This window comes from Suillus bovinus, assembly GCF_016758785.1.
Source record: "Suillus bovinus strain UH-Sbo-P2 chromosome Unknown EDB93scaffold_8, whole genome shotgun sequence".
Lineage (NCBI taxonomy): Eukaryota > Fungi > Basidiomycota > Agaricomycetes > Boletales > Suillaceae > Suillus > Suillus bovinus.
In genome coordinates, this window is record NW_024542064.1 from 516,145 (window position 1) to 538,522 (window position 22,378).

A 22,378-nucleotide genomic window follows, 5' to 3' on the forward strand; every position below is an offset into this window, starting at 1 on the left:
ACGAGTCTATTAGGTGCGAGGTGCAAGAACAATCTCACTTTAGCGGGTGAGAACAAACGCTGAAGAAAGAACATACAGAGTACGAGCTATCAATGTCACACGGAATGACGTGGTGGGTGAGTGAGGATGCTTTTCGGAGAGAATGACCGATAACGAGTCCTAACGAGTCTGTGTGCCCCAACATAGATCGCGTCGAAAAACAAGCCGCACCGGTAGAGTCGTACCGGTACTGCGGAACTTGAAGATATCGAACACGCAATACAAGGCCGATGGATCTTGAAGCTTGAAGGTAAAAACTCATGATTACAAAACCGGCTGCACTGCGGCAATCACTTGAGTGAGTTGGTTGTTATGAGCTGGTCCAACATCACGTAGATCGGGAGATATCGGTTGGTCGATAATCATGTGTACGTGTTGGGGGGAAGGAGGTGAGAGAAAACCTAAAAAGTTGTCAAGCAAGGTTGAAGCAAGGTATTCACCGTGGTTCCGACAAGCTCTCGTGGCAGGGGTGTTGTATAATTTTTCGCATTCCTAATATTCAAAAGCTTAGCTAGAAACACTGACCCGATTTGATCAGCGGTCCTTAGTATAGAGCAGGCAGTGCAGAAGATCGAGCATCCTCGTTCTTCAACTCGACGTTGAATTATCCATACTCGATAGCCGGTATAGCTTAAAGATGTCATCAGATATTGTGAACGTTCTGATTGGTCTAGATCACCTCAACTGCCTGTTGATGCTGATTATTATCATTGATTGTAAAAGTGTGGAAAGGAACGGTTTCTTTTCGAAATGGCTGCTGTGGTCGATGCCTTGCCTCACCAGTGAATGTTAATGCTGTCCATAATGGTAAATCTATACCAAATAAAGACTTTGTCGCATGAATCGATCAGAATGCGCCTGCAATAGAGTTCTAACATTCGAAGACTCAATAAATGTTCCATAAAAATGTCAAGTTATTCGGTGATACAATGCATAGATAATCTTAGGAAGACCGATTGGCATTAAAGTAGTTCGAACATAGTACTAGTACTTACAGTCTGGTTCATTCCACAGTTCTAAACCGAATTGCACCGCCGAATGCCCATGCCCATGCCATCCACCCTTTCCTCGTCTCAGAAAAGCTCCTGTTGTGACGAAGGGCAACGGCAAGGCCAACTACCGCTATCGCACCTAACAGAAGGATCCGTTTCTCCGTGAAAGTGAGTAGTCCGAACCGAAGACGCAGGCGGTGTAAGAGAACGAATCTCCGGTCCCTTGTGACAGGACCTTTGCGTGACTTCGTCTTTCGCTTATTTTCGTTCTCCTCAATATCTTCATCTTCTATAAACGGAATAACAACATCAGGGCTCCCGACCCAGCTCTCTGCCTCGTCATCACGTTCATTATCCCATTGTGTGGAGAAACCATCTTGAGGAGGTCTCCACGTGTGCACAACGCTCTTAGGCCCAAGTATGTCCTTAACGCAAAGCTCGGGAAGGGTGGGAGGATAAGCTTCAAGGAGCTGTGCAGCGTGTGTTAGAAGGGACGTAAGTGAAATTGGAGACCGGCAGGATTTTTGAGGTGGTGATGATGATGATGAACGGGACGCAGTGCGAGAACTAGAACGCGATGTACGTGGCGATGTCGGTTTAGAAAAAAACGGTGGGTTGGGTGGGACCAGCTATTGCAAGGGCCGAATAAAATCAGTACCTCAACAGCCACATCGCTCTCTCCACGTACGACTTGACCATCGATGATATTCTTGGGCACTCCATTCTCTGTCAAACGAGGGACCGGCTGTTGTTCGATCATTTGTTGTTGTCCTGTAGAAAGCTCGTTCGTGTTTTCGTCGGGTGTATCTGAAAGCCGCTTCGTCTCCTCTGTGTTGAAGGTGACTTCGTTTTCCTCATCCGGTGATCCTGATCGAATAACCTGATCGGAGAGAACGTGGTTTGCTGTTTCGGAATCGTCACTGAGTGAAGGCAGAGCATTCAAAACTGAATGTATCATCCCATCCTCGTCTTCTACAGCTAACTGAAGAACGTCGGGCTTTCGAACGAGAATGACCTGCACGATATATGCGTCAATAATGGAATTGCTCAAACAACGATATTTGCCACAGAATGGTGTCATAGTACTGGCCGTAGAAAAGATCACTTACAGCTACGGCTAGCCATACTACCGCCAAAGGCTCTCGGCAAAGCAGGAAGTCCCAGACATGCTGAATAAGAGGTAGAGTGGGTACCTCGTGTGAGAAGAGGGTGAGAAGGTTTGAAAGGGCATGGAACGGCAGGGGTGCAATGCTATGAAGCAATGCAAAATGTATTAATAAACAGAGCATGACAAGGCGTAAAATGTGTTAAGGTACCTCTCAAGCAGCATCGCATATTTAGGGTCGATAATACGCAGAAGATTACGCGCGATCCGGAGAAGTCCTAATACCGGTTCTAACGTGGGTCCCATAGAGTCCCTCAACCGATGGAGGGAAAGCTTTTCTACACAAGGGAGCTGAAGCTCCGGTGGAAGAGTTAAAAAGACAACAGTAACAATATCATGGTATCCTTGGAAATAGTGCAGCTTTCGACGCTTTCGGAGGATGGAAACAATTAAACTGTTGAGAGAAGTTTGCAACACAGTTCGGCGACTTTCGTCGTTGTCGTCTGCCTGTGACATGTTCGAACACTCGTGCAAAATCAGCCATGAAATATATTGCCTACGGGATATATGACAAAGCTCCGATCGGTGTCCAAACGCACTTGACGCTCGTCAGGATGGGGGATGTTATTTGTAAAAAGTTCTGGAGAGACCTCTGCATACGGAGGAGGTTCTGACGGAACGCGGACTCCAAGCAGGGCAGGCCTGTGAGCATATCATAAGTGAAGCAGCTCAGCAAAACCAACATATCCGCGCACCAGACACGTGTTCTGTCCTCTCCGAATCCACCAGGACGAAGGCTCTGAGCTCGCAGTGCATCCCAGTTTATCGTGTCTTCGTCATGCATGACAGCGAGCCCACTGTCAGGAAGTACTGGGCGTTATGGATACTCGAGTTTCAAGTTGCCCTCAGTTTGCCCTCGTCAATGGTCACTGCAAGTAAAGTGCTTACTAATCAGTTACACTGCGGTTATATTTATGATGTCAAAGTAGTAACAACTAATTCTGACCATAAGCTTGCTAGGACGTCTTCATCCCGCGCTCGACTATTAACTTTTTTGCATCTTCCTGAAACCGAAGAACTAAAAGTTCGTCAGGATTTACACGCACTGGCAAGTCTGCCAGCCTGAGGATGCGCCATAGTCCTTTCCCTCGTTCTTCCATTTTGGTTTACGGACAGGACACTGTTCATTCGCTGGTTCAATTGACCGTCATATCTCAAGTTGAGGCACTGCTTGAAAACAACCATATAGAGGATGCTGCCAACCTCGTAAACAACTTCGCATCTGTCCAGGCATTAGATTCTGACGAGGTGCTGTTACTTTATCTGCTTGTCAGACAAATATTGACTAGTCTCCAAGGTGGAAACACTGGAATACATACATCAAGCTATTGCGTTTTCTCTGTTCTCTCAAACGCGTTTCGTGGATGCAGCCCCACACTTTCTTGCAGGCGGGCTCGATCCCCGTATTCTTGTATCCTACTTTCCCGAGTTATCACGGCCATTGTTCATTGATGGCGAAGAAGCAGACATGTACGACGGTATCGCAAAGCGAATGCCAATAGAGGCAAATGTTGATGATCTCAGTGAGTATTCAAATCTATCAAATTGCCCTTCCCATCCTTCTCTTCCCGACCATGCGCCGCTACCTCTTTCCGACACCCCGGCACCCGACTCACCCACCCCTCTCCCCCGTCTGGGCGGAACTGACAGTTGCCGCAAACCTAGTCAGGAATTATTCCCCTCATCTCCCGCCCTCCACTCGTGAGGCGCATGCTGCCCAGGAGATTCACAAGATTCTTCGGGAAGAAGCCATAGTGATGCTTAAGTCTGTTCTCCAAGGCTTCAAGGGACAAGGAAAACACAAGCAACAGGAGGTTATTATATCTATTTTTGAGTTATATGGCTCTGAAGGAATTGCTAGGTGACGGATACGGCCCTCGCTATATTATTCGCGCGATCGGGTGACACCACGTCTCTCATTTCTCACCTTGAAAGCACGAATTTGGCTAGCCTTTCAGCTGTGGAACCTGTGCTGCTCGAAGCCGGAGAAGTGGGTGCTCTATGTGCGTTACTCAGGGCCAGAGGTGACGAAGGACGAGTGATGGAGATTTGGAAGGGGTGGGTACTGCTTTGACCCTACTTTTCATTATTCATCAGGGTGCGACAATGCTAATTCTCACCTTAGATTGGTCGAGGGGACGATATAGTGATTCTTCCGTGTCGGATCCCCTGAGTAATATGTTTGCCTTGTTAGAATCAAAACAGGGAAAAGACAGGGCGATGCTTCGAAAATGGGGAGTATGGCTAACAGCACGAGATTCAGAGCGAGGGCTTATGGTAAGCATGAGACAGCAATAGATGTGCGAAACTGATCGCGCTATGGCATAGCTTCTCATGTCGACCAAGCGGTCCGCAAAAGAAAAAGACAGAGAGGAGGATCTCGCCATTCTTTCCGAGTTGCAACAATTACATTCCAGTGCAGCAAGGAAATTCTTGGAGTGGCTGGTCATTGTGAGAAGGCGAGATGTATGTTGCTCGTTTCGTTGTGCCCCCACATTTATCACGGAAGCTTACTGTGCATCTTTTTGACAAGGACGCGGAACTCCATGCACAGCTTGTGCAAGCATGTGTCGACGAGCTGTTCGAGTGCCTGCAAAATGAGTGTACTCTGAAGCTCTGGCGTGCCAAATGTGCGTTAAATCCACGCTAGTCACTCAAATTTTCATCCCAGTGCATAAATAATAGTCGCTTCTTACACCTCGCAATCTTCACAAAAAAATACACCCTCCCTTCCATCTACGCAGCTTCAACGTCCACAATCGTCCTTCCTTACATATTTCGTATCGACCGCACCCGACTCTCAATCGAAACGCGCACGGCTCAAAACCTTGTTTGCTCTTCAGGCTTTATCGGGATATAATGCTGAAATGATCAAGTCACAAATTGTTGCTAATGGCTTCGATAAAGTTCTTGGCTTGGAAGTGGCGTTGCTTGATGGCAAGGTCGGTATTTTTGACATACAATGTCTCTTGTCTGCTAAGTTACTCTCTAGATGGGCATGCACAGGATGGCCCTCCGCGCACTAGCCCTCACGCTGCGAGATCCCGTCTCGGCAGAGACATACGCTCGGACGGGGGGCATCGTCGTTCCTCTAAAGGCTGTCGAAGCTTGCGGAATGGGTGAATGGGGCGCGCTATTCGCAGCTAAGGGCAGTCCTGGAATCTTGGAGAGGGAGAAGAGTTCAGAGGGGAAGGGGGAGCTGGTGAGAATGCTTTTGGAAGTTTACATGGAAGACGGGTACGTTTAGAACCCCATGAGCCCTGGTCCTGACACATGGATTTCGCAGGGAGCCTCAGCAAACCACAAGACTACTGGGCTCACAGGCCGCGAGTTTAGATGCTGTTGACGTGAGTGTGTTCCTCCTTACACCCAATGTGCACTACTTGTCGTTACGATGTCTCATACACAACATCTACAGGTCATTCCTCTCGTACCTCCAGACTGGCCACTCAGTTCCCTTTCCCCTCTCCTGACTCACTCATTCCGACATACACTTCATGCCAAGCACGAGGGCCAGATAATCAAGGGAATCTGTGCCGCACAAAACTCCAAGGTTAGAGCCGTCACTCCCTACAAAGCCTCACTCAGTCCTGATCGTTATTCGCAGGTGTTTGAAAGCTCCTACCTTGTGTTTCGAGAACAAGGCGCCATCATAGAAGAAGTGGATGATGAAGAGGATGGGGATGGAGAACCCGAGAGCTTTGATGAGAAGGATGGCCTTGCAGAAAAAATCGCGCTGCATCTGCAGGATCAGCAACGGAGTGAAGTTGGTGTAGCTGACATACATCCCCCTGCAAGCAATGAAGAAGAGGTGAACGTTAGATAACGTTAATATTCATCTTCGCTTTTCTTCTGCCTCTTTGATTTCTGGTCGACATAGGATACTTCGAGCTCACTTACCACTCACAAGCTATTGCACAGCGAAGAATTTTCATGGAAGCGTCGTAGAATAAGATGTATGTTATGTCTAAGATGAGTGGGTGTAACTGTGAACCATTCGGAATAGGTCGTTGAATTTTGATCAGGGTGCTCGCGCTGAATCAGGCCTCAGGATTTGTGAACATTGTGACTGTTTGGCGTTACAACATAATTAGTATCTTGAAACGAATGCTCTCCCGCAGGATGATGCGCATCCGGGCCCAAGAATCCTATCTTCAATACTTATGCTCTTGGTTATAGCTATGGCATAGGAGTGTTGGGATACAAAGACATTGATTTTGATGTGTGAGACCCCGTTCTCACGAAGTCGTTCTATGACATCTAACTTATTCCGCCACTACTACAGCAAGCTGCCTACAAAAGTTGATAATTTCATAGGAAACAAAAATCCTTCTGTCACTTTGTGGTGGCGGGGATCGATAGTCCGTCGTCGACATTAATGTCCCTTCATCATTCCTGTCACTACCGTGGATTCCGAGGTTGTGGTAAACTGATATGCCTTTATTCTAGATTATCCGCAGACTACGTGATTCTGCCTATGCAAATCTGCTAGCCACAACCATTCAGGCTGATGGACCTACTGATCCTGGGCTTCCCAAAAGCACGATTTGTGGGATATATAAGCAAGCTGTCGACTCTTAGAACTATCATTTGGGATCCCATCGACGCATTCTATATTACATAGCAAGAGATATGCGTTTTTCATTCCTCCTCGCTGCTGTTGCTGTTTTGACGACATCTATGTCCGTCAGTGGCGGCAGTCCCCCCAAGTCTCCTTCCAAGATGTATTGTATACTTGCAGGTGAACTTTGCGGCGTGGACCAAAAATACCCAAAAGAGGAGGACCTAGATTGCTGCGGCCCCGCCGGGCCCAAAGACATCAATTGCAAATTGGATGTGAGTGTCTATCGGCTTTGGATCCGGGACTCGACTCCATGACTTACCCCTTGTGCTTTATAGGCCGACAACTTACATAGATGTGTAAAGCCGACAAACTGAGCGCGTTCGTAACAGTGGGTCGTTTTTCTGCTTTCATGTTGTGCCAGCGGTAATTGATGACACGCCAATAGGTATGCTTATTGCTACACGAATTTCTAAGCTACCTAGAACAGACTCTAGAATAACATATCATTGGAAAAACTTTCTCGCAAATCGATAAAAACACATTCATGTTACCCGCCTTGCTTGCCTTGCTAGCATAGTTTTCCGCCAACGCGCAAGTTATTCACACGAGGAAAACGTTGTGTCCCTTATTTCGTCCTTAACACGACTTTTTTGACTTATTGTGTAAAATAAGGAGAATGGTTCGTTACTTCAAATAATTAGGTCCTCGTCCTTAGGACAAGGGGATTTGATCATTCAAGGCAGTTCAGGCGGTTCAGACGAGCAAAAAGCAGTCAAAAGTCACTATTGGTTGCGGTTTAGATCTCCGCTTGTCTCTCTAGTTCATCAGTAAATCATGAGTTTACCTTTTTCACTCCTTTTCCCACCTTTTGCCACTTATTTGAAATGAATCTACTTATTTTTCTTAAATTACTGCCTGGTCCCAACTGGACTATCAGGATTTATTAGCAATCATCATAAGAGCATGCTGTCAAATTTTCGGATTTTCAATTTGCAAGATGGTAGCTCAGGAGAGTATTCAAGAAAGAAAATTATCAGCATTAACGTGTCACACAAACTTCACACCTCAAACTAATTGTTGGTCTTATGCAATGAAACATGTCTCCTAGGTCTAACAAACATATTGGAATACTCAATTTCGAAGCAGTTGTCAATTTCCAGAAAAAAAGGAGATCTGTTTGAAATAAGTGGCAAAAGGTGGGAAAAAGAGTAAAAAAGGTAAACTCATGATTTCCTGATGTTCCTCAATCACTTTTTGTACACGTCGCTTGAAACACATCAATAATTTGCAGCACTCCAAGTCGAGCTCTCATATGCACTTCATTTTACATGCACACCCATCATACACGTAGTCTTTTCGCTTGATGTTTTATATTTTTCTTCACTTGGATTCACAACCTCCATTTATATCTTCTGTGAAACGACAAAAGTCTGATCGGGCTACTTAAGAGCTCGAAACACATTGATAATTTGTGGTGCTCTGAATCGCCACATATCCTATTACAACACGTTCTTTGTACACACTTCATTTTATATGCTTTATCACCCATCATACACATGATTTTTTTCACTCTCCAGTGTCTCAGCAATCTTTTATTGTCCTCAGAGTTGTCACTCCCTACACGGCCTCACTCAGTAGGTAAGTGCAACATGAGGACTCCGTGTACCATATGAACCTCCTTCAATAATCTACTACTAGCACACACCCGTTGTGCCTTTGGCACAGGAAGCAAAAAGAGCGCTTCACACTCTTTGTTGGCTTCCTAGCCTTCAGCTTCATCCTACTTTGGGTGTTCTAATAATCATTGCAGGTTTTGAAATAAATTATATTTTATTCACTGAGTTGTGATCAAAGTTTCAAAATAAGTTACATACTTTGAGCAGGGTTTTGACAAAAGTAAAAGTACAATTGAATATATGTATTTTCTTATCTGCTGTTATGTCTGGTGTTCTGTGCCCCATCCTCCTGTCCTCTTGTCGTCCTCCTGTTACAATAACATTTAACCCTACTTATTTTTCCTTTCTGTAACCATAGCGCCAACTCTAGACTCATCTAGACTCGGCTATTCTCTTATCAAGCGGGCTGTCTGCACTTCCTTTCTTCTTGATTGTAACCTGACTACTATCATGCACTGCATGGTTGTTTCACCTATCTTTGCTATCTTGATAGGTTGTACTATTCTCCTATCTTGTTGCCTTTCTTGACGCAGCTGCACCGCTCCTTGTTACCTATATAAACCCTATGTACAACAGTAGTATTCTTTAACTTAATCTACTGGGTTTTCCCCTTGAATCCTGTTCTATAAGGTCCCCACCCTTATAGTCTGATACTTGAATCTAAGACAGTCACTCACTGTCTTAGCCTGAACCCTTGATAGGCAGAAGTGCTAAAACCACTCGCCGCTGAACCTAGATAGAAGCCGCCGCGCTCGTCTAGTAGGAACCCTTGATCCTGAACCCTCCTTGTACTAGGAGTTCAGAACAAGCTGTCAACAAGACTGGTCTATCTTTGACCATTGACAGAAGAACTATCCCAGTCATAACACCTCCCATCCTCTTGTCGTCCTCCCATCCTCCCACTCCCATCCTCCTCCTGTCGCCCTGTCATCCTCCCATCCTCTTGTCCCCTTTTCCCTTCTCCCATTTCCCCATTCTCCTGTTCTCCTGTTTTTTCCATTCTTTTATTGTCACTTTCTCCTGTTTTCCTGTTCTCTGTTCTCTTATTCTCCAAATTTCCCCATTTTCCTTGTTCTCCCATTTCCCTCATTCTCCCATTCTCCTTTTCTGTTTCCCATTTCTCAATTGTCTATTCTTAATATGTAGTTGAATTTATTGTGTATAATTTGAATTTCATAAATAATAAATGTTTTTAAATGCGTGCTGCCCTAACAGGCAGCGGATGCACGTGATAGCCACATGAGTTTCCAAATCGAGCTTTAAGCGAGGTAAGCGAAACCACATGGCATCTAGCATCTCTAAGCAGCCCAAGCAAAAACCATGTGAGCTCCCGGTACTTCCCTCACTGTTCTCCCTTACTTTATAGATACTAAATGTCACCTGACCGGAAAATGTGGCACTTTTTCCTCAACAGATTACGTAAGTTGAGGAAAAAATGCCACATTTTCCCAGTCATGTGACAGTATCACATGGGGAGTTGGTTGGTTAAGCATGCCAAAAGTGCAAATTTTGATATTTGTTTTCAAACGCGAATGAGTGGCGTAGCCACGGGTCACTACTAGTATATCATACATATCATGAACCAGGTATTTACCACTCATATGTCTCGTCATTGAGCTCCTCATCAGAAAACCAAGCAACCAACCCTTCCTCTTCAACAACTTGATCAGCAGGGAGTAAAGATGCATCTGGTTCATCCTGCTCCACGAGTGAATCCAGTCAGCAATGGTCAGCTACATCTAGCTTACAATCCATTAGAATAGAGCTTGTTTAAATTAAATTAACACACAAAAGACATACCAAGACCCAGTCCTCCATGTACACCGCCCATGTAAGTGTCGTCAGCACATAACAACTCCCTCTGATGTTCAAGGAGCGGCAAGTTGTCTTCATCAAAATCACCATAAACTATTGGTGGCAGCACCTGTTCAGCAAGTTAGATAGAATGAAGCAAATCTAAGTAGATGTGCCAAGCTGATTGGCGGGTGACTGGAGGCTGACCAAGGTCATCATAATGATGTTGAATATAATGATCAAGGGGTTGAGGCACCAAGTTGAATACTGGATGATCGGGTTTGATATACATGTGCCGTACATGATCTATGCTGTCCTGATCAATGGTTACCTAGTGTGTATTAGTATGAGGATGTACTAGTGGGAAGAATAAAACTCACCTTAAAATCCATTGCCCCGAAGTCTTCAGGGGAGTCATAGATTAGGTTCAGCACACTGTGAGGTAGAACCTAGTCATTTGGAATGTTAGAGTGGTGTGCATGAATGGCATGTCAAAAAAATACCTTGTTACGATCCCATTTCTTTGCAGTATTATTGATGTGGTCTTGATACCTGTCTAATTCACAAAACCAGGAGTAAAACACCAGTGCAACTGGGACCAGGCAATTTCAGGCATAACGTTCTTTTTGGTGTGCATCCACCAGTGTTGCAATGTGCCATGCAGCGACAAATTGTACATTTGGTGCAGCATTGTGTGTGCATTAGTGATTCCGTAGTTCTCAAATCCTGGGTTGCTTTGTGTGATCATCGGAATGTCTGTCATAAACCGCTGAGTGAAATGGTACAATGGGTATCAGTTTGAATAAACTTACAACCTAGCTTTTTGATTGTGTTGAGATAGTATGTGAGTACAAGTTGAGGGTTGCGGTTCGAGTGCCACACCCAGATCCACATAATGCGGCCAGAAAATGGCTCTATTCCTGTGTGGAGTCCAAGACCAAACTGAAGCCATTTGTCATGCTGATTGACAGTGAACAAGTCGTTCACACCAGCGGCCCAGAATTGTCTCCACTGAAGCCGACGGGCTTTCCACTGATGCACCAGGTCTGCCTTGTATGCGGCAAAGTATGAAATGACCACGTTCCTGTGATTTTCTGGTCAAATTCACTGCAGGTCAGTAGGAAACGAATCAAATACCGTGATACACTCATATCCTTCTCATGAAAGAGTAGTGAGACCATTTCTCGCACACCAGTGTTTGGATACACCTCATGGAGGTCCACCATGGTGTCACGGATGGACTCAATAGAGTGGTTCTGCTGCTGAGTACGCTGAAGACCCATGGCATTACATATCTCCTTGAACTTTGTAATACTGCGCGCGCAACAGATTGTCAGGATACAATAACAATTAGTAACATTCAACTGACCCTATACCATAGCGGGATGTATCAATAACCTTCTGCAAGTTTTCAACAATCATCTTGTCGGTCTGATGGGCTTTCCACAAGCACAGGATGTGAGGTGTAATATCCCAAGAGGTGCTACCAGCACAATGTTAGTTACACTGACATCACCGAAAATCAAAAGTCCACGTACAAGTTGGCTTCCATTGGTTAGGCATGCCAGGATGTTCAGAGTGTAGACGAGTGACTTCCATAGCATTGAGGCTCTTTTAAGTGCACCAGGATTGTGCAATTCCGAGTCGGATAGAGTCTTGGATAGAACACCAGGATTGTGCAATTCTGAGTCGGATAGAGTTTCGGATAAGAACGAGAAGAACAAATGGAGTTACCATGACTTGGGCGACTCAGGCAGTGTTACAACTTGGATGGTATCTGTTGGCGATGCTCAAACAGAGCGTGTGTCATCAATGGTCGAGGACGTCCTTGGGCTAGCCCAAGGTTAGGGGTCTTACTTGGCGACGTGTCGGCAAGTAAGATTTGACGCCTATGTCCGAATCGGGTAGCTTACGTCAAGCGGATGCTAGACGATGAGCTGTATCTGCCAAGACTTACGACACCCGAAGGTTAATCGTAAGATCGTCGTTAATTAGAAGGACAGAAGTCCGACTAGTTAACAGGGGCTTTGCTTGTCGACGAAGTCGATGAGCAAAGATCGAGACTATAGGCTTATCCGCGAAGAGCAGATAAGAAGATAGAATATAGACTGCTGGCTAGGCAGAAGGGATCACTCTGGTGAGAGTAGGAGGTCAAGAACCAAGTAGATTCAAGTTAAGGAATATGGTACATGGTAGCGAGTTTATATAGAGGATAGGAAGCGTATTAGTGGATGATAACTCGTACTACCAAGTGAAGTAATCCGTAAAGGGCATAACCATAAAAGGAAGGCACGTTCGGAGTGAGACACGGGTGAACTAGAACATGCTTGATAAGAAAGTGAGTCAAAGGTTAAAACAAGAAGTGAAACACGCAGGGGCACGATCGTGCAACTGCAGATCTAAGTATAAGTAACATGTGCGACTGCGCACTGAGTCAGAGATCGAAAAAGGGAAAAGGGCAAAGGGGATGCGTCGTGCATCATATCATAGGTTACCATCCAGACAGTAAGGGCAAGGGGACTGTCCACAGGATCAGTCAGGTGGTGGAACGGAGCATGGGTATGCTTCGTCAGCGAAAGGATCCGGCCAGATGTACTGGCTCTGCTGAAGCGACAGGTAGAGAGCGAAAGGAAATGCGAGGATGACAAGGATGACAAGGGTAAGGTCAGGGTAAGGGTATTATGCGAGGGCTGATACGAGGAGGATTAGGAGAAAAATGGTAGGGGCCCAAGCGTCTAGATGTTCTTGTAACAGGCAGAGTTTCAGTCCAATAGATAAGTATTATGAAGAATGAGTTAAACAAATGGAGTTACTCGGGCGACTCGCGCAGAGTTTCGGTCCAATAGATACTTGGGCGACTCAGGCATGGATGCAGGCAGTGCAGGATATAATGAACAAATTTCCAAGGAGGCCATTATGTGGTGATTGCAATCGGAAATGAATCCTGCAAGACCCCTGACTCGGGTGGTTGCAAGTCAAAATCACGAACTGCAGGATTGCCCACTCCCTGGTCAGCGATGAATTTCCCTGCAAGTAAAAATCACGAACTGCAGGATTGCCCACTCCCTGGTCAGCGATAAATCCAGTTCCCAGACTTGTCCCCTTCATTCCTAGATATCTGTTCAATAATCAAGTGGATACGAAGGTAGTAGCTGAGTGACATACCTGCTCTCTGGGATGAATCCACCATAACAAATCCTGCAGGACAGTTACCACACCAGTCAGATGCTCAGGTGCCACTGTGCACTGCTGGATTGCCCACTCCCTAATCGGCAATAAATCCTGCAGAACAGTTGGGAGAGTAGAGAGTACATACCAGTAAGTCAAACATGCACATGATGAATTGGAACATGATGAGTCAGAGCATGTTACGGACTAGACATATAAAGTATCAGTAAGTCGGTGCTATCCAAGTCAACCCTTAGATCCTTACCATGGAACTTGTCTCCCAATTCACAGAGGACACTGTTGCCCAAGAAGACCGTACCTGCGATAGACCGGCTTGCCGTTGGCGCATAGTCAAGAATGACCCATGTCATTATGTCACTAACATGATTCTTGGCCAGCCAAGTTGCTTCGTGTGCGAAACATGTTACGTGGGATATTGGCAGAAGATTTCATCATCGGTCCAACCTTCAGGTGAGTACAATAATTATATTGACTAATTATGACATTAAATTTGTTCAAATGTCTCAGGTCAGCATGCACCACTTACCCAGAGCATGCAGAGGCCTGCTTCACAGAGTGTGCAGAGGCTCGGTATGAGTCATCTTCCGGATCCTCAAATCATACGTCAAAGTGTGAATGATGCGCAGAGAAAATGTGAGTTTTTTTTGGACAGTGCTCATTCGGAACATTGACTTGTTTACTAGCTACAATATATCCACCCCCTGTGGTTCCAAACTCTCAACCATCAGGCAGTGGCACCAGTCGGACTAGCGCGCCAGGACCAGATATTTTGGTGCCATCATTCTGGCAACATTCACAGAGCTTAGGCCAGCACAGGGTTGCTGACGCCGCAGGATATTCTATCCACCATACACAATATAATTCAGAGCAGTGAACGGTGGGCAAAGCTTTTGTATGCTCCACCTCTGGCGGAAACTATCACGTTGGAAATTACAGCAGTCCATGAGGGGAACTCACAGAGGAAAGCTGGGCGTGGCATAAACATTGGTGTTCGTTCTCTGGCTTTTTGTAATCCTGATCTGAATTCCTTGCAGAACATCTGTGAAGGCAAGAAGGATGTTGATGCCTGGATTGACGCACCTGGACTTATTTCCCTTGCATTCAATACGGTCACTCCCAAACTCTTTTTTTTTTGAAATGGTTTTCCATGGTGCACCAACGAGTTCACTGTCCAGGGATGCTGCTTGGGTTGATCTCTCCATCCACCAGCCTAATGTCCCTTATTTTTTCTCCCAATGTTTAGTCCCTTCTTGGCATGGGAAAAAAGCGCCAACATTTAAATCTAAGCAGTTTGCATTGATGGTTATTGTACCAGCGGTGCAGTGGGTTGAGTACAAGGAGTGGCTAGAGAACATTGAAGAGGTAAGAGTATCAATGGAGTCAACAGCTTCTTAACGGCTCATACTAACTACTATCTACTATCAGCATCGTCTTCATCAGTCTGTGGCTCACAATGATGAGAACAGTATCAACGACTTTGATGATGGGAACACCAGTATCAATGACTTCAATGACAGGAACACCGGTATCAATGACTTCAATGACAGGGACACCAGTATCAATGACTTTGAGGATGGGAGCACTATCGAGGACTTTGAGGATGGGAATGAGCTGGAAGGTGCGAACTCAAATGAATGGGAGTTCCAAAGACTTGGACTCAGCACAGGATCATTGGGGACCTTCTCTCTCAGCCAAGTGGACACATGTTCGAGCAGAGAGTGATTCTTGCTCAACCACTGTATCTCCTCCTTGCAAGAAGGCTGCAGCCGCACCGTTATTATCCAAAGGCTTGGATGCACTTTGCCTCCCTGGCTGTGACTCTATGAGAGAGGCATTAAAGTATGGAGGCAGCGCAAATCTAGGAGATGTCTCGAGTAAAGGTGAGTGATTCACTGTTGTTTCAACGCACTGAACTTCATAACAACTTGACAGTCTTTGACTGGCACCACAAAGATATTGAATATTATCCAATTCCAACCCGTTCGCTCACTGAAATCCTGAAGACACCATAATACTGCACATTTGAACTTGACATTTCAGACTTGCATATCAGCCAACTCACAATTGATGTTCCCCTCCACAGTATGATAGGAATTGGCGCTTTCAAAACAGCTCATCCTGGGTGGCTAACTCTATCCCCCATTGTTTCTAGCAGTCTTGGATCATGCTCTCAGCATGATGTGGTCGTTAAACGTCCATTTTATAGGGTACCGCCAACAAGTCAGGCTGCCGCATCATCACTCAAGATTGTGCGATATTCGTCAGTGGATGAGCTGAAACATGTCCTGAAAGAAAGTATCGTCATGTACTGGGCAAAGTCACTCCTCAACTACACTTACGATTACATTGACCACCATATCAGCACTTCACCAACACCTCTGCCCTTTGAGATTCCTCATGTGCATTTCGTCGATGCTGGTGTTGCTTTGGGGTATGGACAGCGCATTACCAGCTCAAAACCAGGAGAAAAATCAAACACAAAGGCAGGAACAGTTTTGGCCATCTATCTTCTTGAAGAACACATCGTGTTTGATGACAACCAGGAGTTTACCAACTTCATTCACAACATGGACTACATGCCTTCTCTCGATGAGGATCAATATGGCTATGATTTAGCCATTTTCCTCACGTTCACACAGCACATTCAATATGTGCAGAATGAAGGTTTGGTGTCTGTTTTGGATTATCAAGGTATTTACCACAGCGCACTCCTTAACACCCCATTTCATGAAGACTGACACAAATTTAGGGAGTTTGACACTTCTAACGGACCCTCAAATCTTGACTCATCTGTGCATGTTTCATATACTATTTGTTTGTTTTTAATGACCTTTTTCTTGGACAGGTCCATAAATGACGGAGTTGACGTCTTTGGGGGCGGGAATATTGAGGGCATAGTAGATGAGTTTGAGCGCAAGCATTCTTGTAACCTTTACTGCAGATGGCCAGGATTTGGATTGAAGCCATTTGTCAGTTTAGAGAAGAACAATTAGACAGATTTCTTGGTATAAGACCTTAGTATTATTGTATGCCAACAATGTTAACGCTCTAGGGTACAGCACTGGAATTGTATCTTGAGGGTGTTCGAAGTCCTATTGCCTAATAGAGATGTGTGACATGCAAAAACGAGCACGGCTGTCCTGCTTTCCATAAATCAGGCCTCAGGATTTGTGAACATCGTGACTGTTTGGCGTTACAACATAATTAGTATCTTGAAATGAATGCTCTCCCGCAGGATGATGCGCATCCGGGCCCAATAATCCTATCTTCAATACTTATGCTCTTGGTTATAGCTGTGGCATAGGAGTGTTGGGATACAAAGACATTGGTTTTGATGTGAGACCCCGTTCTCACGAAGTCGTTCTATGACATCTAACTTATTCCGCCACTACTACAGCAAGCTGCCTACAAAAGTTGATAATTTCATAGGAAACAAAAATCCTTCTGTCACTTTGTGGTGGCGGGGATCGGTAGTCCGTCGTCGACATCAATGTCGCTTCATCATTCCTGTCACTACCGTGGATTCCGAGGTTGTGGTAGACTGATATGCCTTTATTCTAGATTATCCGCAGACTACGTGATTCTGCCTATGCAAATCTGCTAGCCACAACCATTCAGGCTGATGGACCTACTGATCCTGGGCTTCCCAAAAGCACGATTTGTGGGATATATAAGCAAGCTGTCGACTCTTAGAACTATCATTTGGGATCCCATCGACGCATTCTATATTACATAGCAAGAGATATGCGTTTTTCATTCCTCCTTGCTGCTGTTGCTGCTTTGACAACATCTATGTCCGTCAGCGGCAAGGGCCCCCCCACAGGCATGCCACCCGCGTGTATAACTATGAATAATCATTGCGACGTGGACCAAAGACACCCAGAAGCCAAAGAAATTTGCTGCCCCGGCCTTGACTGCAAAGTGGATGTGAGTATCTATCGGCTTTGGATTCGGGACTCGACTCCATGACTTACCCCTTGTGCTTTATAGGCCGACAACTTACATACATGTGTAGAGCCGAAAAACTGAGTGCGTTCGCAACAGTGGGTCGTTTTTCTGCTTTCATGTTGTGCCAGCGGTCAATTGATGACACGCCGATATGCAGTTGATTGGTATGCTCATTGCTGCACGAATTTCTGGGCTACCTAGAACAGACTCTAGAATAACATGTCATTAGAAAAACTTCCTCGCAAATCGATAAAACACATTTGTGTGACTCGCCTTGCTTACGATTTTCATCAGGGAAAACCTCTCGTGCAAACTTGGCCAAAATTAGATCTAACTTTTTCCTGTACTGCTTGTATACTGTACTTACTCGCACGATTCGCGCATGATAGTGTCTGCACGTCACGACATTGTGTATGTAACGAAAGGCTGTCACTTATTAGAACGTGATTCGCGGGTGTTTGTGGGCTCCTACCTCGTGTTTCGAGAACGAGGTGCCATCATAGAAGAAGCGGATGATGAAGAGGATAGAGATGGAGTTCCCGAGAGCTTTGATGAGAAAGATGGCCTTGCAGAAAAAATCGCGCTATATCTGCAGGACCAGCAAAGCTTTGATCAAGGCTCGGGCTAAATCAGGATTTGTAAGCACCCTGTTTGGCGTTACAACATAATTCAGTATTGTTCTCCCGCTGGATGATGCGCAACCGGGCCCAAGAATCCCATTTTCAATACTCATGCTCTCGGTTATAGCCATGGTATGGGACTATTGGGTTACAAAGATATCGGTGATACGAGACCTCGTTCTGGGACATTCGAATTCCTACGACACCACCACCACAGTAACTTAAAGCTACCTACAAAACTTGAAAATTTCCGAGGAATAAAAAATCCATCTGTCCTACTTTGTTTTGGCGGGGATCGATAGCCCGTCATCGGCATTAATGCTGCTTCATTCCTATCACCACCGCGGATCTAGAGGTTCTGGTGAACTTGCATGCATCGATTGCTTACCCGTGGACTATGCGATTCTCCCTATGCAAATCTGACAATCATTCAGGCTGATGGACCTACCGAGCCTGTGCAAATCTGCCAGCCACAATCATTCAGGCTGGTGGACCTACCGAGCCTGACCTTCCCGGAAGCACCATATATAGCAAGCTGTCGACCCTTAGAATTATCAATCGGGATCCCCTCGACGCATCCTAGATTACCTAGCAAGAGACATGCGATTTTCATTCCTCCTTGCTGCTGTTGCTGCTTTGACGACATCTATGTCCGTCAGTGCCAGGTCCCTCCCAAAGTGCCTTCCATATGACTCAATTTGCGGCGTTCCATACTCATGCTGCTCCGGCTATACTTGCAAATTGGATGTGAGTATCCATCGGCTTTGGATCCGGGATTCAACTCCATGACTTACCCCTTGCGTCTTGTATCAATAGGATGGTACCAACTTACTTAGATGTAGTGAAACAAGTGTCGGAAAATAGAGCGCGTTCGTAACAGTGGGTCGTTTTTCTGCTGTTGTCCTAGTCGTCAATTGATCACACGATATGCAGTTGATCGATATGATCATTGATATACGCGTTTCTGGGCTACCTCGAATACATCAGGAAATCGCCGGTTCAGTTTTCTAGCTTTTTCAGTACTTGGTAAATAAGTGACCCGTTACACCTCTTATTGGGGGAAGGTTGTATCAAACTAACTTATAAGCCTAAAACCATCATACATCCACATCTCCCGTTGCTAGTAAAAATTTGCTAAAGTTTGACTTGATCTCTCAAATTTATCAAAAATTATAGAGAACTAGCGCAAAGTTACAAAAGTATGTCTAGGGATTAGCGCGGGTAACTGTAACCCTAAGACACTACTGAAACATAATTTTCACGGTCAAGTTCAAAAGTGATCTCTGATCATGATGCATCTTCAATACTTAGTATATGCTTGCTCTTGGGTTACAATACTAACTTACAAAGACATTCAGGCCGGTGCGCGTTGAGACGTTGATGTGAGACCTCGTTCTCGCGAAGTCGTTTTAGGACATTTAAATTCCTACGACAGCGGCAACTTGGAGCTACCCACAAAACTTTCAAGGAACAAAAATCCTTCCGTCATACAAAACCTACTTTGTGGTGGTGGGAATCGATAGCCCGTCATCGGCACTAATGCTGCTTCATTCCTATCACCACAGTGGATCTAGAGGTTGTGGTAAACTCACATGCATTCAGTAAACGTTGGTATGTTCATGATTGCTTATCCGTGAACTATGTGATTAATATTCTGGCTATGCAAATCTGCCAGCCACAATCATTCAGGCTGATGGACCTACTGAGCCTGAGCTTCAAAAAAGCACGATTTATGGGGTATATAAGCATGCTGTTGACTCTTAGAGTTATCAATCGTGATCCCCTCGACTCCAGAGAGATGCGTTTTTCATTCATCCTTGCTGCTATTGCTTTGACGACATCTATGTCCGTCAGTGCCAACACCACCAACATCCTGACGTGTCTTAAAGCAGGCTCGCCTTGCGGCAAGGATCGGGCTGACAAAACACAGAATATGGAATGCTGCCCCTTATCTGTTTGCGATGTGGATGTGAGTTAAATCGGCTTTGGATCCGGGACTCGACTCCATGACTTACCCCTTGTCCCTTGTATCAATAGGAAACCACCAAGTTGCATACATGTGTGGAAAAAAAGTTGTGTAAGCTTTGGGAGTGATAGTAGGTCGTTTTTCTGTTTTCATGTTGTCCCAGTGGTGAATTGAACACGATATGCAGTTGATCGATATGCTCATTGCTACACGGATTTCTGGGCCACCTCGAATAGCCTAGACTCTAGAATAACATGACATTAGAAGAACTGCCTTGCAAATCAAATAAAACACATCTGTGTTACTTGTTACTCGCCTTGCTTACGATTTTCATCGTGGAAAACTTCCCGTGCAAAGTAGTGCGACTCAGAGTCACTTTCGTAAATCTTCGCTAACTTGAACTGAAGGGGACCTACTAGTATAATCTATAGGAAAATGGTGTATGATACCCAACTATGCCCCATAGCATCAGTAAAATATCACGGTTCTTAATTTAACTTGATCAGAACTTGATCGACTTGGCTTGACGCCCAAGTTTGTCAAGGAGTCAATATTTCAATACTGATAGGCGAGGAAAGATAGTCGCAGACTCACCGTCAACCCCTTCGCACCCCTTCGCGAGACCTCCGATTTCCGAGAGAGCCCCTTCGCATGACCATATTTTCGTTCAGTTCAACTCACGTGATCTTTCGTTCAACTTTGTAGTATGTATCATATTAATGCTTAATCACCCGAAAAATTTCAGTGCGCGTTCGTCTAAAATTCCATCTAGGTAACTCGAATTCGACAGTCATCTGTATCTTTTGCGAAATGACAAAAGTCTGATCGGGCTCAAGAGCTTGAAACGCATCAATAATTTGCAGCACTCCGAGTCGACCGCCTATCGTACGCGCTTCATTTTACATGCTTTCAAGTTATCACTCATCATACACATAGTCTTTCCGCTTGATGTTTTATATTTTTCTTCACTCGGATTCACAACCTCCATCTATATCTTCTGCGAAACGACAAAAGTCTGATCGGGCTACTTAAGAGTTCGAAACACATTGATAATTTGTAGCGCTACGAATCGCCACATTACTATTATAACACGTTCTTTGTACGCACTTCATTTTATATGCTTTATCACTCATCATACACATGATTTTTTTCGCTCTCCAGTGTTTCAGCGATCTTTTATGGTTCTCAGAGTCGTCACTCCCTACACGGCCTCACTCAGTCCTGAACGTGATTCGCGGGTGTTTGTGGGCTCCTACCTCGTGTTTCGAGAACAAGGTGCCATCATAGAAGAAGCGGATGATGAAGAGGATAGAGATGGAGTTCCCGAGAGCTTTGATGAGAAAGATGGCCTTGCAGAAAAAATCGCGCTATATCTGCAGGACCAGCAAAGCTTTGATCAAGGCTCGGGCTAAATCAGGATTTGTAAGCACCCTGTTTGGCATTACAACATAATTCAGTATTGTTCTCCCGCTGGATGATGCGCAACCGGGCCCAGGAATCGATAGCCTGTCACCGGCACTAATGCTGCTTCATTCCTATGACCACAGTGGATCTAGAGGTTGTGGTAAACTCACATGCATTCAGTAAACGTTGGTATGTTCATGATTGCTTATCCGTGAACTATGTGATTAATATTCTGGCTATGCAAATCCGCCAGCCACAATCATTCAGGCTGATGGACCTACTGAGCCTGAGCTTCCCAAAAGCACGATTTATGGGGTATATAAGCAAGCTGTCGACTCTTAGAATTATCAACCGGGATCCCCTCGACGCATTCTAGATTACCTAGCAAGAGACATGCGTTTTTCATTCATCCTTGCTGTTGCTGCTGCTTTGACGACATCTATGTCCGTCAGTGCCAGCACCACCACTACCCCGGCGTGTATTTCAAACAGCTCGCCTTGCGGCAAGGACCAGTACGACCAACAACACCCCGGAATTAAATGCTGCAAGGACCATGTTTGCAATTTGGATGTGAGTATCCATCGGCTTTGGATCCGGGATTCAACTCCATGACTTACCCCTTGTCCCTTGTATCAATAGGAAACCACCAAGGTACATAGATGTGTGCCAAAAAAAAAGACGTGTCCGCATTTGTTACAGTGGGTCGTTTTTCTGTTTTCATGTTGTCCCAGTGGTCAATTGAACACGATATGCAGTTGATCAATATGCTCATTGCTACACGGATCTCTGGGCTACCTCGAATAGCCTAGACTCTGCTAGTAGAATAACATGACATCAGAAGAACTGCCTTGCAAATCAATAAAACACATTTGTGTTACTTGTTGCTCGCCTTGTTTACCATTTTCATCGTGGAAAACCTCCCGTGCAAAGTAGTGCGACTCGGAGTCACTTTCGTAAACCTCACTAAGATTCGCTAACTGAAGGGGATTTATAATCTATAGGAAACGTCAACTAATATGTC

General features: G+C 45.2%; 4 protein-coding genes across 4 annotated transcripts; 2 read left to right on the forward strand and 2 right to left on the reverse strand.

The window, feature by feature from the left end:
* Positions 1-620: 620 nt before the first annotated feature.
* On the reverse strand, positions 621-3,111 carry EDB93DRAFT_873698 (rab-GTPase-TBC domain-containing protein). The gene is made up of 8 exons (XM_041457771.1): positions 2,892-3,111; positions 2,697-2,838; positions 2,348-2,643; positions 2,141-2,282; positions 1,720-2,046; positions 1,035-1,660; positions 719-981; positions 621-669 (listed from the first exon to the last, which is right to left on the reverse strand). Exons 1-6 carry the CDS (start codon positions 2,978-2,980, stop codon positions 1,043-1,045), a joined length of 1,614 nt encoding a protein of 537 aa, XP_041311213.1. The 5' UTR covers positions 2,981-3,111; the 3' UTR covers positions 621-669; positions 719-981; positions 1,035-1,042.
* On the forward strand, positions 3,058-6,340 carry EDB93DRAFT_1126150 (uncharacterized protein). The gene is made up of 13 exons (XM_041448744.1): positions 3,058-3,444; positions 3,494-3,719; positions 3,847-4,010; positions 4,058-4,260; positions 4,298-4,300; positions 4,332-4,473; positions 4,525-4,662; positions 4,730-4,826; positions 4,882-5,138; positions 5,189-5,433; positions 5,483-5,543; positions 5,615-5,749; positions 5,804-6,340. Exons 1-13 carry the CDS (start codon positions 3,265-3,267, stop codon positions 6,020-6,022), a joined length of 2,070 nt encoding a protein of 689 aa, XP_041311214.1. The 5' UTR covers positions 3,058-3,264; the 3' UTR covers positions 6,023-6,340.
* A 3,686-nt stretch (positions 6,341-10,026) lies between these two features.
* Positions 10,027-11,782, reverse strand: EDB93DRAFT_1247067 (uncharacterized protein; the record flags this gene model as incomplete). The annotated part of the gene is made up of 10 exons (XM_041452534.1): positions 10,027-10,134; positions 10,226-10,360; positions 10,427-10,561; positions 10,611-10,679; positions 10,734-10,782; positions 10,830-10,986; positions 11,043-11,314; positions 11,368-11,544; positions 11,600-11,713; positions 11,769-11,782. 10 exons carry the CDS (start codon positions 11,780-11,782, stop codon positions 10,027-10,029), a joined length of 1,230 nt encoding a protein of 409 aa, XP_041311215.1.
* A 3,721-nt stretch (positions 11,783-15,503) lies between these two features.
* Positions 15,504-16,157, forward strand: EDB93DRAFT_1078941 (uncharacterized protein; the record flags this gene model as incomplete). Its single annotated transcript, XM_041445416.1, has 1 exon — positions 15,504-16,157. The coding sequence occupies one exon, from the start codon at positions 15,504-15,506 to the stop codon at positions 16,155-16,157; it is 654 nt and encodes a 217-aa protein (XP_041311216.1).
* Positions 16,158-22,378: the final 6,221 nt, after the last annotated feature.

Bases quoted from the DNA above. Each gene is read 5' to 3' on its own strand.
- EDB93DRAFT_873698 (XM_041457771.1), bottom strand. From the start codon at position 2,980: ATGCATGACGAAGACACGATAAACTGGGATGCACTGCGAGCTCAGAGC. The intron at 2,283-2,347 runs GTACCTTAACAC...ATTGCTTCATAG, and splicing joins TATGCGATGCTGCTTGAGAG to CATTGCACCCCTGCCGTTCC. The intron at 1,661-1,719 runs GTACGTGGAGAG...CCCTTGCAATAG, and splicing joins ATATCATCGATGGTCAAGTC to CTGGTCCCACCCAACCCACC.
- EDB93DRAFT_1126150 (XM_041448744.1), top strand. From the start codon at position 3,265: ATGCGCCATAGTCCTTTCCCTCGTTCTTCCATTTTGGTTTACGGACAG. The intron at 3,445-3,493 runs GTGCTGTTACTT...CTAGTCTCCAAG, and splicing joins AGGCATTAGATTCTGACGAG to GTGGAAACACTGGAATACAT. The intron at 5,750-5,803 runs GTTAGAGCCGTC...CGTTATTCGCAG, and splicing joins GTGCCGCACAAAACTCCAAG to GTGTTTGAAAGCTCCTACCT.